At 50.5% G+C, this 15485-nt stretch overlaps 2 protein-coding genes across 3 annotated transcripts; both read left to right on the forward strand.

The window, feature by feature from the left end:
• The first annotated feature begins 6094 nt into the window (after window positions 1-6094).
• On the forward strand, window positions 6095-10417 carry NICN1 (nicolin 1). 2 transcript variants are annotated; one of them, XM_043885203.1, is made up of 6 exons: window positions 6095-6330; window positions 7646-7762; window positions 8028-8141; window positions 8578-8649; window positions 8966-9070; window positions 9145-10417. In XM_043885203.1, the coding sequence occupies exons 1-6, from the start codon at window positions 6199-6201 to the stop codon at window positions 9184-9186; spliced, it is 582 nt and encodes a 193-aa protein (XP_043741138.1). In that variant the 5' UTR covers window positions 6095-6198; the 3' UTR covers window positions 9187-10417. The 2 variants fall into 2 exon arrangements, with proteins under 2 accessions (XP_043741138.1, XP_043741137.1); XM_043885202.1 differs by having other exon boundaries at window positions 6101-6330; window positions 7586-7762.
• Window positions 10418-10561: 144 nt separating this feature from the next.
• On the forward strand, window positions 10562-15246 carry AMT (aminomethyltransferase). Its single transcript, XM_043885194.1, has 9 exons — window positions 10562-11013; window positions 11117-11284; window positions 11814-11894; window positions 12201-12332; window positions 12701-12779; window positions 13062-13207; window positions 13292-13472; window positions 14091-14246; window positions 14350-15246. Exons 1-9 carry the CDS (start codon window positions 10924-10926, stop codon window positions 14526-14528), a joined length of 1212 nt encoding a protein of 403 aa, XP_043741129.1. The 5' UTR covers window positions 10562-10923; the 3' UTR covers window positions 14529-15246.
• The last annotated feature ends 239 nt before the right edge of the window (window positions 15247-15485 follow it).

Genomic DNA, 15485 nt, shown 5'->3' on the forward strand with positions numbered 1-15485 from the left:
GTAAACATAAAAGCCAAGCTCAAGATACTTTTGGTGTGATTTGTGATTTCTTTTTTCTACATGATTTAAAAGGCAAATGTATAAAATAACTATTATAAATTCTTGCTGCTCTGTTGTGTCCAACCCTTTGCAACTCTATGGACTGTAGCCCTCCAGGCTCCTCCGTCCCTGGGATTTCCCAGGCAAGAATACTGGAGTGGGTTGCCATGCTCTCCTCCAAGGGATCTTTCCAACCCAAGAGTCTAACCCAGGTCTCCCACATTGCAGGTGGATTCTATACTGTCTGAGCCACCAGGGAAACCCCAAGTAAACCACTAAGAAAACAGTTTAAAAATATACCAAAGAAGTTACAAAAAAAGGAAAGAATGGAATCAAAGTGATATAATACAAAAGATCAACAGAAAATTTTTTTTTTTCAATTTTTTGGTCTCACCACATAGCACGTGGGACCCAGGTTCCCCAACCATGGACTGAACCCAGGCCTCCTTCAGTGGAAGCAAGGTATCTCAGCCACTGGCCTGCCAGGGGCGTCCCTACACTTAATGGAGTAAATAAGGCTTCCCTGAACCGTGTTTCAGGGAATAAGGTTTCCCCACAAGGTGTTTGAGAGTGTCACCCAATTCTGATACTATCTATCTGGAGATAGAATCAAATTCCATGGGTCAAGGGCTCAGTCCCACAAGACTGCCCTCTGCTGCAGACAGAGGTCACAAGTCCAGGTTGTTACCTGTGCTTCTAACCGACTGGCTACATATAGAGTTTACAATAACCCTCTCCAATTTATGATGCCAATCTCAACTCTTATCACCTGTACTTCTGGCTATACATCAGAGCTTCCAAAGACCTGCTTCTCAATTTCCATTAATTTGCTAGAACAATTCATAGAACTCAGTGAAACATCTTAGTTACTAGATTACTGGTTTATCCTAAGAGGATTATTAAAGGATACCCATCAATAGCCAGAAGAAGAGATATAAAGAGCCAGGCATGGGAAGAGGTGCGGAGCCTCCATTCCCTCTCCAGGCACCACTCTCCATATAGTCAGCAACCTGGAAGGTCTCTGAACCCTGTCCTTTTGGGGTTTTTATGGCAGCTTCTTACATGATTGATTAAATCATTGGCCGCTGTTGATTGACTTAACCTCCAGCCATTCTCTCCTCCCTTGAGGTCTGGGGAGTGGGACTAAATGTTCTCCTGCAATCAGCCCCCACCCTTGGGTGGGATCCAAAAGTCACTTTCCCTGAAGGGTTTTCAGGATTTGAGGACCAGAAGCCAAGTATTATCCCATTGCTCTTATCTCTCAGGAAATTCCAAGAGTTTATGTATTGGCCATGCTGCACAGTTTGTGGAATCTTAGTTCTCTGACCAGGGATCGAACCCAAGCCCTTGGCAGTGACAACAGATGCATGCTCAGTTGCTCTGCTGTGTCTGACTCTTTGCAACCCCATGGCCCACCAGGCTCCTCTGTCCATGGGATTCTCCAGGCAAGAATACTGAAGTGGGCTGCCATTTCCTTCTCCAGGGGATCTTCGCAACCCAGGGATCAAACCTACGTCTCCTGCATCTCCTGCGTTGACAGGCAGATTCTTTACCACTGAGCCACCTGGGAAGCCCAAAGAGTGTGAGTCCAGTCTTAACCACTGGACTGCCAGGGAATTCCCCAGATTGAATTTTTTTTTTTTTAATGGTCTATCTATATGTATCTATAAGAGACTCACTTTATTATTTTTTTTCATTGTTACTGATTTATTTATTTTTCTACTTTTTTTTCATTTATTTTTATTAGTTGGAGGCTAATTACTTTACAATATTGTAGAGGTTTTTGCCATACATTGACCTGAATCAGCCATGGATTTACATGTGTTCCCCACCCTGAATGCCCCACCCACCTCCCTCCCCAAGGAGACTCACTTTAGGTATAAGGGCACAAAGAAGTTGAAAGTCAGGGGTGGGAAAAAAAAAAAAAGAAAGCAAGGGGTGGAAAAATATATTCCATTTGAAAAGTAACCAAAAGAGAGCTGGGTGGCTATATGATTGTAAGGCAAATTAGACCTAAGTCAAAACAGGTTACAAGAGACAAAGAAGGAAAATATTGATAAAAGGTACAATAGAGCAAGAAGATGTAACAGTTATGAATGTACATACATCTTACAACAGAGCCCCAAAATATAAATATATGAAGCAAAAATAGAATTGAAAGGAGAAATACATAGTGCTCCAATAACAGTTCAGTATTCCACTATCAATGATGGATAGAACAACCAGACATGATCAATAAGGAAATGGAGGACTTGAGCAATACTGTAAATCAATGAGACCTACCAGAGATGTTCAGAACATTTTATCCAGCAATACCAGAATCTACATTCTTCTCAAGTGGTCACGGAACATTCTCCAGAGTAAGTCATATGTTAGGCCACAAACAAGTCTCAATAAATTTAAAAAGACTGAAATCACACAGAATATTTTTTCCTTTCTGGTCATAATGGAATGAAACTAGATATCAACAAGATAAGGAAAACTGAAAAAAAAAAAATCTTATATATGTGGACATTTAAAAACATACTGAAAAAAGAAGAAAAAAAATACTGAAAAAAAACATACTGTGTGATGATTAATTTTATACATCAATTTAAAACCATGGAGTATCTAGATATTTAGCCAAGCATTATTGGGTGTGTGGGTGTGTGTCTGAGGGTGTTTCTGTGACAGATTAACATTGGTTTATTTCTTTTCACTTTTTTTTTTGGTTTTTGAGATTAATATTTGAATAGATTGAGTAAAGCAGATTACCCTCCCTAATAAGGGCAGGCCTCATCCAGTGAATTGAATTTCTGAATAGAACAAGAAGGCTGAGTATAAAAGGAAACCCCTCACATCTGACTGCTTGAAATTGAATATTGTTTTTTTTTTTCCCAGCCTTTGGACTATGACCAAAACATCAGCTCTTTTAGGGTCCCCAAGCCTGCCAGCTATTGGACTGGAATTTATACCATCAGCTCTCCTGGTTCTTATGCCTTCAGACTTGAACTAGAACTGCTCATTGGTGGGACTTCCCAAAGCCTGGGATTCGATCCCTAGTCAGAGAACTAGATCCCACATGCTGTGTTAACTAAAAAAATAAATAAAGACTCCACATGCCACAAGAAGATCAAAGGCCCTGCCTGCCATAACTTAGACCTGGCATAAGCAAATAAATAAAAGTAAATTATTTTTTAAAAAAAGAACCATACACTGGCTCTCCTGGGTTTCAGATTTGCCAGCTGCAGATCTTGGGAGTTCTCAGCCTCTGTAGTCACAGGAACCAACAGTTTGTAAGTTCATAAACTTAATCTTTCAGTTGAGCTCTCTCTCTCCATACATATATGGTGTGGAGGCAGCTGTCTACCAGAGAGATATGACGTGAGACTCATCTGTGATGAGGGCCCTCATGGGCCTGTGTCTGCTGTCAGAGCTGAGTCCTGAAGACCACAGCCTGTCTGTGTCCTCCTGATTCTCAGGAGGCCTATAGTCCTCTGGGATGTAGGGAAGCCACTGCTCCAGTATGGGGCAGGGAGTGCTGCTCCCTAAAGGGGAAACCCTCAGGAACCTGGAAGGACCCAGGCAAGAAGTCCTTAGTCTGAGTCAAAACAGAGATAGCAGTGAGCAGTCTGGAAGGCCCAATGAAGGAGGGAGGGTTTTCTGTCACTGGAGGCCTCTAGGTCTGGGCTGGGAAGGCTCAACTCCTCCAGACTGCTCCTTGGACCGGCCTGGAATTGTGGTTTTATGTCTGTTTGATGCCCCACTATAAGAATTCCATGGGCTACACTGGTCCTATTTCTCTTGGAGACCTCACACAGAGAAGGCATGGGTCACCAAAGGTGGAGGGTTTGCCTGGAGGGTTCTGACTTATGAGGAAGGAATGCAAAGAGGCTCTGGTTCCAGCTCTATTCCATACTACTTCCTTGGCTTGGGAAATCATTGAACTGTGTCTGGCCTCAGCTTTGTTATGGCCTCCATAAAGCAGACTTAACTGACCATTTCTGGGGCATTGTTTCCACAGGTATCTGGAAGGATAGTGGTGATGATAAATATGATGGTGAATTTTTTTCTTGTCGAATTATGTTCCTTGGGGCATAACTTATTTTTGTTTGTTTTTAAATTTGTTTGTTTTTAATTGAAGGATAATTGCTTTACAATATTGTATTGGTTTCTGTCATACATCAACATGAGTCAGCCATAGGCATACATATGTCCCCACCTTCTTGAACCTCCCTCCCACCCCTTTTTTCTTCTTATTATCTTCATTTTTTATTTCTTTATTGAGGCATACTTTTTTTTTTCAAATCAATATTTATTTACTGTGGCCCTGCTGTGTGGTCTGCAGGATTCTAGTTTCCTGACAAGGGATTGAACCCACGCCCTAAGCACTGGAAGCCAGGGAAGTCCCAAATGCAGTATAATTTATATATAATAAAACACACATATATTGAGACTTCCCGGGGAGTCCAGTGGTTAAGGTTCCAAGGTTCCATGCTTCCAATGCAGGGGTACCAGGTTTGATCCCTGATCAGGGAACTAAGGTCCCACATGCCCCGTGGGGCAGCCAAAAAATTAAAAAAAAAAAAATTTTTAATGCACATAAGGATTGTTTAATGAATTTTGACAAAAGTCTAAAGAAATACAACCACAGCCAATCAAGTCATAGAACCTTCTCATCATCCCCAAATATTCACCTGTACTTCTTCATAGTCAATCTCCTCCCTTCACCCTTAGCCCCAGGGAAAACTGTTCTGATTTATATTATTCTAGATTAATTTTCACTTTTCTAGAATTTCACATAAGTGGGACCATCCCATATGAACTCACTTGAGTCTGACTTCTTTTGCTGAATATAGTACATTTGAAATCTGGTGGTGGTACTGTGTGTATCAGTTGTTCATTCATTTGTTTTTTATTGTGATAAAACATACATGACATAAAATTTACCATTTATTCATTTAGCTGTATACATACTTCTTTGGCCTTATGTACATTCACGGTGCTGTGTACTTCTCACCACTATTTCCAGATTTTTTTTTCATTCATCTTGAACTAAACCTCTGTACTTGTTAAGCAACAACTCTATATTTCTCCCTCCCCAGCCCCTACAACCTCTATTCAACTTTCCGTCTCTATGAGTTTGCCTCTTCTAGGTACCTCACATCAGCGGAATTATACAATATCTGTTCTTCTATATCTCGCTTATTTACTTAGTGTAATATTTTCAATGTTTATCCATGTTGAAGCCTGTGCCAGAATTTCATTTCAAGGCTGAATAACTCCATTTTGTGTAATTACACTGTTTACCCATTCATCTGTTGATAGACAAGTGGATATGTTCATTTCTTTTTATTGTTGAGTAGTATTTCATTGTATGGCTATACAACAATTAGCTAATCTGTTCATTTGCTCATCTGTTGGACATCTGGATTATTTCCAAACTTTGGCTATTATGAATAAAGCCCTTGAATGGACGCATAATTCATTTCTCTTGGGTAAATACTTAAGAGTGCAACGGCTGAGTCATATTTTAGGTATAAATTTAGTCCATAAAGAATGGCCAAACTGCTTCAAAGTGGCAGGAAATGATCAGTGGATAAGGGTTCCACATTCTCCTCCGTTTTTAATTGTAGCCTGTCTAGTGGGTGCAGGGAAGTTCTAATTTGTATTTCCCTGATGAAAACTCATGTTAGGCATCTTTTCATGGGCATATTGGCTATTTATCTTCTTTTGTGAATTATCTCTTCAAATCCTTTGCCATTTAAAAAAAGGGGGGGTGGCTTAATATCTACTTCTGCAATCAATATCTTCCAGACATTACGCTCACCCATGCTTGCAACTTTACGCGCTAAGTCCGCCCTACACAGCGGCAGAAACTTGAGTAAGACTTGGGGTGCCTAGAGAGCTCAGCACAGATTGTAACCCGACGGCTAGGCCGTTCCTGGGCGTGGTCTGAGACGGACCTCTACGGCTCGCTCGCTCAGTGATTGGCTGAAGGAGCACTTCCGCAAGCACTTCCGAATTCCGGCCCACCCCGAGCATCGGTGACTGGCCGGGCTGGCCGAGCGCGAGTCCTCTCGGGAGTTGTAGTTCCTGAGGCCCCGCTGAGGACTCCGGGAAGAACCATTGGGCAGAGGCCAGCAGCGGCGGTTGTGAGTGGTCGCGGCCGCTGCCACCATGTCCCGCGTGTCGGTCCCCTGCCATGTGAAAGGCACCGTGGCCCTGCAGGTGGGCGACGTGCGGACCTCCCAAGGCCGGCCTGGTGTGCTGGTCATCGATGTCACCTTCCCCAGCGTCGCGCCCTTCGAGGTGAGCAAGCCCTGTGGGCGCGACCGGGGCTCCTGGGCGGGGCTTATCTGGGAACTCGGGCGTGTCCCAGGCAACGAATCGTTTGCTGAAAGCCTCTGCGGTACCTCGCCCATAGTAATCAGTTAACCATTTCTTTATTCCTTTGTTAACACATTAATTAGAATGCAGTTTCCTCTTGTGTTCACTTCAACATCTCTCCCCCATGTCCAGAACGGTGTTAACACGGAAGTGCCAGAATAGTAGGCTAGGTGCTCGAAATAACAGTTTTGAACCAAACAGAGGTGTGACGTGATTTTGTCCTTGGCCACTGGCTAGGTATCATTTGACAGTGAATTACCCTCATACCTGCTGCCTGCCCATTCCAACAGACCCTGCTGTTCAACTCAAACCTCGTCAGGATCTTCCCAATGGCTGCAGTTTCCAGACTCGTTACCATGAGTAACTGGACACCGCAGGACCTCAGCACAGGACAAAGTCCACTTTCTAATGGCCTGATGTTCACAGCCACTTTGTGTCTTTGCCCTCCTTGCCTCTCGGCCCCACCCACTTTGTCCTGTAGTGTACGGTTCTTACTCAAGCTGTTCCTTTCTGTAGGCAGGAGACTTCATTAAAGTGCCCAACCCTGGAAATCCTGATTCAGTAGGTCTGGGGTGGAGCCTGTACACCTATACTTTAAAAAATTTTTTCCTTCAGTATTTTTTTTTTTTTTTTTTGGCTGCGTCATGTGGCATGTGAAATCCTAGTTCCCTAACCAGGGATTGAATCCCAGCCCTAGCAGTGAGAGTACCAAGTTCTAACCACTGGACCACCAGGGAATCCCCTCCTTGATTAATTCTGATGAATATCCAGTGATGAGAACTACTGTAACTAGGCTGAACCACTCTCTGTCACAGGCCTGTGCCACGTTCGCTTCTTGGTGCTCCTTTGTATATGCTACTTGTATGTTTTCTACCCTTTGACCATCCACTTGAGGAACTCATCTCTACATTTTCTGACTCCTCTAGAGTTAGGTAGGGCTCTGACCTCTGGCAGCATCATGGATATGCGGCGAGAACTGAGATCATGGTTTGTTTGCACGATGTGCTTATTTAGACTGTGAGTTCTTCTAGGAAAGCAAAGCCCCCATGGGTGCTTATTGAAATTGTTAGATTGGTAGAAGAATCCATTCCTCAGTGGAGGAAGAGGTGGTGCTTTTGAAACCCCTCCAGCCCTGGACCTTGGTCTGATTTGTTTTGGTGGGTTGTGTGTGCCCTAGTTGCAGGAGATCATGTTTAAGAATTACTACACAGCCTTTTTGACCATCCGTGTTCGCCAGCACACCTCAACACACACTCCAGCCAAGTGGGTGACCTGCCTGCGGGACTACTGCCTGATGCCTGACCCGCACAGTGAGGAGGGAGCCCAGGAGTACGTATCGCTGTTCAAGCACCAGGTCAGCTGGGACTCGGCATGGTTAGGGCAGCCCAGATGAAGGCTCCCAAGTGGCCTGGGGACTGGGCCAGGATACATGCGCGAAGAGGGGTGGGCAAGGCTCATCTGAGTTGTGGTTCTTTGCTAAGTGCCTTGGAGGAACTACTTTTCCTTCTCCAAGGCCTGGGGAGAAGGCCCCTCGGCTCATTGCTAGTTGGCTCCTGGGCAGTGAGCTGGGGCCTCTCTGGGTCCTTGTGTGTGTGTGTGTCTGTGTGTTTATGTGTCAGATGCTGTGTGACATGGCCCAAGTACTGGAACTGCGCCTGATTCTGCGGCAGCCATCACCACTGTGGTTGTCTTTCACGGTGGAGGAGCTTCAGATCTACCAGCAGGGACCAAAGGTGAGTGACCAGCTCAGAGCTGTTGGCTGGCTCTTTCCCCATGGGGCTCCTAGCTATGGCTGGAAGGCCTGGGGGTGTGGGTGGCAGTGGATGGGTAAGGATGGGGAGACTCCGAGGGAAATTAGCCAGGTGGGAATTCTGGAAGCTCATGATGAGAGGTGAGGGCATGTCCTCATATTTCTTGATTTTGGGGGCTACTTGCCTCTTTCACATCTGGAACTTTCATGGACCAGAATCTGCTTCTGACCCTTGTCTTCATGGGGCTTCCTTCTGCACAGCAGAAGAACTTAGGTAGTTTATGTGCCCGTGGGTCCTGAAAAGGATTTTCTCAGTGTCTGGGGCTCAGGGGCCCTTCTCTCTGTCGTCAGGACCTTGGGCTCTGGTTCCAGGGCTCTCCTACTGTGCCCTACTCAGGGCAGTACCTTTTGCTTTGCAGAGCTCTTCCATGACCTTCCCCAAGTGGCTGTCCCACCCAGTGCCTTGTGAACAGCCCACTCCCCTTCTTGAGGTAAGCCCTCGCCCTGGGTGAGAACCATGTGTGAACAGCTCTGGTGTCCAGCACAAGCCCAAGGGGACACCTTTCTGCAAGAATCTGGGGCTGGACCCAGGGCCCTTGGCTCACCCTGTGGGACCTCCCTTCTGGGATCTGAGGCATCTCTGTGTGGGGCTGGGCCGCCTACTGCACATCAGGCCCCATTGTCCTGTTTCACAAGTCATCTGGGAATGTCAGCTGGAGGGCCCCACAGCCCCGCTTGGCCTCTCTGGAGTTCTAAGGGCACTGCTGGGGAGAGACCCATGGCCACTGACCCCTCCTTCTGGAGCAGGGTCTCCCAGACCCCAGCAGGGTATCCTCCGAGGTCCAGCAGATGTGGGCGCTGACAGAGATGATCCGGGCCAGCCACACCTCCACAAGGATCGGCCGCTTTGACGTGAGTGATCGCTTCCCTCTGCGTGGCTCCCGTTGGCCTGAGCGGGTCAGGTCTGATGGGCTTTTGTGTTGCAGGTGGATGGCTGTTACGACCTGAACTTGCTCTCCTACACTTGAGCTGTGGCTCGTCAAGACGTTGGCCGTCCATACACACCTAGGCCCAGTTTGGACCCCCATCAGAGGCTGAAGTGCTGTCCCCATGCATTCCAAGTGTTGCCTGCATGCGCCTTCTGTCAGGACCACGTTCACAGAGTCAAGATTCCTGGGGGCTCACTGTATTGCTTTAGCATGAGCTCCTAGAGGGGATGCACTCTGTCCTCAGCTGACTGCAACCTAAAACTCCTCCTTCTCCCTAAAAACACTCCAGTTCTGATACTAAGAATCCCTCTGTGCCCTCTGTTTCCCTGCCAAGCTGCACATTCCTGTCTTCTGCCTGTTCTCGCACCCCAGAGTGCAGCGGGCTAGGGTCACCTCCCAGAACCTTGGAAGTTGGCTATATTAATAGCTTGGAAGCTTGCGGGAGAAACAAGAATCCCGTTTCTTCCTTCTGCACCTCCTAATGGTCTCTCTCCCTTTGTGTTATGCCCACAAAAAGAAAAAATTCCTGTCTAAACCCTTCTGCTGCTCGCCTCAGGAGCCACACAGGGCTGGGAAGTGGGGCAGCCCGAGTCCCTTGGTCCCTGAGCTGGCTCCTGGACGTGTGTTCAAATGGGTTTGTCCACCTATTGGGTCTGGGCGGGTGCCTCCGGCAAGGGTGGGGCCTGAGAAGGAGTCCTGGGGCTTGTCTGCCATCTGAGCCCAAAGCACATCCTTGCCCCGCCTCAATTCACCCCCTTCTACAAACCATGCTCAGTGTGATGAGGGATCAACCTTGGTGGGGAGGTGGGTCTGGGTGAGGGTTCTCAGTGGTGTTTTTTGAGAAGCTGAGGTTTCCTATAACCCCCAGGCCAGCAGCTGAATAAGACAGGCTGTTTTCTTATGAGAAAATCCTGCTTCTCTCTGGTTTTTCGTGGCTTTCTTCTGGGGGCTATCAGGGGACAGTTTGGCAATGTGTGTTGGACCTGGCCAACTGGATGTCTGTGTGGCTCAACAGCTTTCTGGGGGAAGGTCAGCCACCTTTTGTGGTCACCTGCTCTCCACCATCAGAGTTCTTGCAGGTGGAATCTGCCTGCAGGGCCATTGACTTAGCTGCATTCAGCTTTTGCTAAGAGGGTAATGATCACAGTCTTGTGCTCAGTGTGTGTGGGTGGGAGGGGGGAGGTCCCTGGGATGGCAGACCTCCTGCAGAGCTGTGTCCCCAGCACAGGGCCTAGTGTGCCTCAAGATCAATAAATACCTGTGGAATGCATCCCCGCGCTGGCTATCTGTGTTCACCCAGGGAGAGAGCAGGAGACCCTCCCAGGGGGCCGGGTTACAGTGGTATTCTGCCTGCCAGGCTGGCTCCACCCTCCTGTGCCCTCTCCACCCCTTCCCCTCCCCCCAGGTGACCTTACAGGCCTGCTGTCCCAAACTGGTGATTCAGGCCTTTCAGCCCTTTGCAGAACTTCGGCCCTTTGGAGGCAGGGCAGTCAGCCCGGGGAGGTCTAGCCCCCAGCTCTATTTCTGAGTGGCTTCACTGGCTCCCTATCTGCCCTGATCAGATGGAAGAAGTGCCTGGGGCTATTTCCCTGCAAGAGGAGTCAAGGCACTGTGTGCGCTAAAGCCCCGCCTGCCCTTGGGGCTGCCCACTCTCTCCTGTGATTCCCCCAGGGCGGGGGGAGAGAGACCTATTTAAGCAGGGCCCGGACTACATCTCCCAGCGTGCCTGGCAGAGTGGTGGCCTCTGTGCGTCGGCTGTACCAGTTGTGGGCAACCATGCAGCGGGCTGGGAGCGTGGTGTCCCGTCTGGGCTCGCGGCTGCAAGCTCTCCCCTCGGCCCCATGCCGTTCGCTCAGTTGTGCGCAGGTGGGCCGGAGACTGCTGGGTTGTGTTGCCCATCATGGAGGGTGGGGGAGGGGAGAGGGCTGGGGTCTGGGGCCTTGGTGGCACTGAGCCTGGCCGCCTGCAGGACGTGCTCCACAGGACACCGCTCTATGACTTCCACCTGGCCCACGGCGGGAAGATGGTGGCATTCGCGGGCTGGAGCCTGCCCGTCCAGTACCGGGATAGCCATGTGAATTCACACCTGCATACACGGCAACACTGCTCGCTCTTTGATGTGTCCCACATGCTGCAGGTGAGCTGGGGGAGGGCGCCGACTGCCAAGCCTAGGGTCTTTGCCGTCCATAGCAGTGCAACCCTTGGCTTTCTTTGCTGGGAGCTGGATGCCCAGGGCAGCCCTCTCAGAAGAGTTGGAGGTCTCAAGGGTGTAATAATGGACTACGGCCAGACCAACTTAGAGGGTCTCCCGCTCATCTGTCCATCTCATCTCTCCAGCCTGCTCCCACTCAGGGGTACCTCAATGTCCCAGGGGTTTCTGGGGCTACCACTCATTGTCATCCACCGTTCTGGGTGTTGGTTTGGAAGAGGGGGTATTTTAGGAGGGTGCCAGGCCGTTTCAAGTTCCCTAACCTCTCAGTGCATCTCTTGAATTGGCGGATGTAGGGGAGTTAAAGGGGGGCTTCTGCCTCTTGCAGAACAAAGACTAGTCAGGCACTTTGGCTGAGTTGGACTGGGCTGTGGGGGGAGGGAAGGTGCTTCCTTGTCCATTGCCTTCCAGACTGTAGCTCCTGCGGTGACCTGACGCTTTTTGATCTCTTTCCCAGACCAAGATATTTGGCTGTGACCGGGTAAAGCTGATGGAGAGTCTAGTGGTTGGAGACATTGCAGAGCTGAAGCCAAACCAGGTGGGGCCCCTCTTTTATTTCTGCTCAGTGAGCATCCTTAGGAGCCAGCAAACCCATCTGAGTCCTGGCTTCGGGCCTGGGGGCACAGAGCTGGAGCAGACATAGTTTCTCAGGACCTGTATTCTTGGGGGATGGAGTCCCTATGGGGCCTGGCTGACCCAGCTTGCTCCTTGTACCGCCATCCCTCAGCCTTGCACATGAGGGTTTATGAGTCTGTGGTGGTGGGGTGGGGCCAGGGGTGGTCTGCCTCACACTTGACCTTGGCTTCTTGGAGCTGGAGGCAATGATGCTCCACTTTGGTGTTAGGGAACACTGTCGCTGTTTACCAACGAGGCTGGAGGCATCTTAGATGACTTGATTGTGACCAATGCCTCCGAGGGACACCTGTATGTGGTGTCCAATGCTGGCTGCAGGGAGAAGGACCTGACCCTCATGCAGGTACAGTCCCTCTATGTTGTGTTCTAGGTACCCTGTCCTCCTTATTCACAGAGTTGCATCCTTGTCCAGGACAGACCTGGAATGGATAAGGGGTTCAGACAGTGACTGTATGAAAGAAAGCAGGCCAGAGTGGGCCCTCCAGTGTTGAAGGAGTTGGGGGGCAAGTAGGGAGGTGAAGCTGATCCTGGCCCCTAAGTGAACATCCTCTGGTGAAGGTGGAGGGCTGGGACCTGGTGTTAGAGCTTGCGAACCTGGGCTAGAGTCACCCCTACCATTTAGTAGTTATATGACCTTGGAAGATGAGAGCCCACTGTGCTGAGCTCAGGGAAAGGGATCCCGGAGCTAATGGGATATTTCTTTCTTTTCAGGACAAGGTTAGGGAGCTTCAGAACAAGGGCAGTGATGTGGCCCTGGAGGTGATGGATAATGCTCTGCTAGCCCTGCAAGGTAAGTGGGCCAGGCTGGACTTGCAGCTGACCTTCGCCTTCCAGGTCTCCTCTACTGCTTGGCACGAAGGCCGTGCCGAGGGCAGGTGAGGGTGTTGCAACCTAATTCTATGTTTGGTTTCATGCCCTCCTTATACCTGCCACGAGGCTCTGTGGGCAGGAGCATCTCCTTCCATCTACAGGGTGGGGCTTGCTCAGGGCTTGTTCTTGTCCCTGAGGGCTGTGATCCAGCTCCCTGGGGCACTAAGACCTGGACACTTGGTTACTGGCTCCCTGGACCCAGGTCCCACTGCGGCCCAGGTGCTACAGGCTGGCGTGGCTGACGATCTGCGAAAACTGCCCTTCATGACCAGCGCTGTGATGGAGGTGTTTGGAGTGTCTGGCTGCCGCGTGACCCGCTGCGGCTACACAGGAGAGGACGGTGTGGAGGTTTGTCGAGAAGCGGGCATCGGGCGGTGCCGGGCACAGGACTCGGGCTGGCTGCCCACCTGCTCTGTCTGGTGTCCCTGGCAGATCTCGGTGCCGGCAGCAGAGGCCGTCCACCTGGCAGCAGCTCTGTTGAAAAACCCCGAGGTAAAGCTGGCAGGACTGGCAGCCCGGGACAGCCTGCGCCTGGAGGCGGGCCTCTGCTTGTATGGGAACGACATTGATGAGCACACCACACCGGTGGAAGGCAGCCTGAGCTGGACGCTCGGTGAGCTGGGCTAGCACTCAGGGAGGGGATCCTGAAGGCTGGAGGGACCCTCAGTGAGACCAGCCAGCCCAGGACTGCTTCCAAGGCTGTGTAGCCTGGAGCAAGGGACATAGCCTCCCTGAGCCTTCATTCGATGAAGGTACCACAGTGGCTTTGTCCAGTAGATGCCGAGGACTCTCAACAGAGGTGAGGTGGGCAGCACAGCCTTCAAGACCAGGGGGCAGGAGGTGGGTGACTAACTGCACTTCAGGGGAAGGAATCAGGTCCACGGGGAGCCTGAACAAAGGGGCCTTGATGCTGGATGGATGTTGTACATGCGGGCATGCTCCGTTGTGTCTCTTTTGAGACCCTAAGGACTGTAGCCTGCCAGGCTCCTCTGTCCATGGAATTTTCCAGGCAAGAATACTGGAGTGGGTTGCCATTTCCTACTTCAGGGCATCTTCCCGACCCTGGGATCAAACCCGCGTCTCCTGTGTCTCCTGCACTGGCAAATAGATTCTTTACCACTGTGCCACCTGGGAAGCCCTGAGGGATGTTACTTGGGGTCCTTGTTGCTGGGACCTTCTGTGGTCAGAGGTCTGATGGACAGTCGCTTAAATCTGTTGTGTTACGCTCCAGGGAAGCGCCGCCGAGCTACTATGGACTTCCCAGGAGCCTCAGTCATTGTTCCCCAGCTGAAGAGCAAGGCACAGCGGAGGCGTGTGGGGTTAACGTGTGACGGGGCTCCTGTGCGGGCACAGAGTCCCATCCTGAGTCCAGAGGGTACCGTGATTGGTAGGTGGACCAGGGAGGCTGGAGAGCCTTGTCCCTCCCGGAGGAGGGTGGGGGCCCTGGGCAAGCAGGGGGTGGTGTTGACACATGGCCTCCGCCTGGACAGGTGCTGTGACCAGTGGCTGCCCCTCACCCTGCCTGAAGAAGAATGTGGCGATGGGTTATGTGCCCTATGAGTACAGTCGGCCAGGCACCCCGCTGCTGGTAGAGGTGCGGCGAAAGCAGCAGCCGGCCGTGGTCAGCAAGATGCCCTTTGTGCCCACAAACTACTACATCCTTAAGTGAGGACTGGGGGACGGGACCCTTCCTTCCAGGAGCCTCACACTGGAGGGCATTCTACCAGGGGTTAGTCAGGAAGCTAAGGCAGAAACACACCCGAGGTGTGTGGCTAGGTGGATGCTGGTTCTTGTCTGGGTGAGCGGGGACACACCACCCATTGTTGCCTCATCCCGTTGCCAATATATCTTCAAGAGCGCATTTCTGAGCGATGGACCAGCCTATGTGCCATTGACCCCTCTCTTGCCTGCTGGAGAAGATCGATTCTGGTATCTCGTCCTTCGAAAAGGCTCACTTCAAGGGGGGAGAAAGCCTGCCCAACCTACCTCACCACGGTTTCTCACACTGAAGTGCCGGCTACCTCCTCTAGTTCACTGGCCATGAAGGCAAGCCGTTGCCTCTCCCCAGGCAGAGATGTGATTCCTGACTCATAGAGGGTTGGCCCAGTAGAGCTGCGGGGCCCATGTGTAAACTCGGGGATGGCTGAGGCGGGCATAGGTCCATTCTTTCACATTCTCCAGTTGGCACAGTCTGCTGCCCAGTAGCCAGCCACACCAGGCCAGGCTCACCAGCTGTTCTGAGCCCCAGGGCTGCTGTAGACAGGCTGGGCCTCATCCCCAGCTTGCCTTATCCTGGGCTGACCTTCACCCCTGGGACTTATTATTGGACTCCACAGACTACTAAAAAAAAAAAATTAAATGAGCTTCCTTCCTTGTTGTTCGCTAGAGTCTCTAGCTTCATTGTTCTCTGGCCACAGGCTTCCTGGGGTGTCAGTCTAATGCCGGCCTTCCTGGCTGAAGCTTGGAGTGGGTTCCCCTTGAGGCGGGCAGCTCTGTAAGAACTAAAGGGATTCCCCTATTGGGCACCATCACTGCTGGCAGGAAGCTGCCATCCCCTCTCCACCTCTGCAAGTCTGGGTGCTCAGGGGCAGCAGCTCCCCGGGTGTTCCCTCCCCAGTTTCCGCCA

Source organism: Cervus elaphus, chromosome 24 (assembly GCF_910594005.1).
Source record: "Cervus elaphus chromosome 24, mCerEla1.1, whole genome shotgun sequence".
NCBI classification, from domain to species: Eukaryota; Metazoa; Chordata; class Mammalia; order Artiodactyla; family Cervidae; genus Cervus; species Cervus elaphus.

Excerpts from the sequence above, each read along its gene's own strand:
- NICN1 (XM_043885202.1), top strand. The coding sequence starts at position 6,199 with ATGTCCCGCGTGTCGGTCCCCTGCCATGTGAAAGGCACCGTGGCCCTG. Across the intron at positions 8,650-8,965 it reads AGCCCACTCCCCTTCTTGAG|GGTCTCCCAGACCCCAGCAG; the intron begins GTAAGCCCTCGC and ends CTTCTGGAGCAG. Across the intron at positions 9,071-9,144 it reads CAAGGATCGGCCGCTTTGAC|GTGGATGGCTGTTACGACCT; the intron begins GTGAGTGATCGC and ends TTTGTGTTGCAG.
- AMT (XM_043885194.1), top strand. The coding sequence starts at position 10,924 with ATGCAGCGGGCTGGGAGCGTGGTGTCCCGTCTGGGCTCGCGGCTGCAA. Across the intron at positions 11,895-12,200 it reads CAGAGCTGAAGCCAAACCAG|GGAACACTGTCGCTGTTTAC; the intron begins GTGGGGCCCCTC and ends CTTTGGTGTTAG. Across the intron at positions 12,780-13,061 it reads TGCTCTGCTAGCCCTGCAAG|GTCCCACTGCGGCCCAGGTG; the intron begins GTAAGTGGGCCA and ends CCCTGGACCCAG.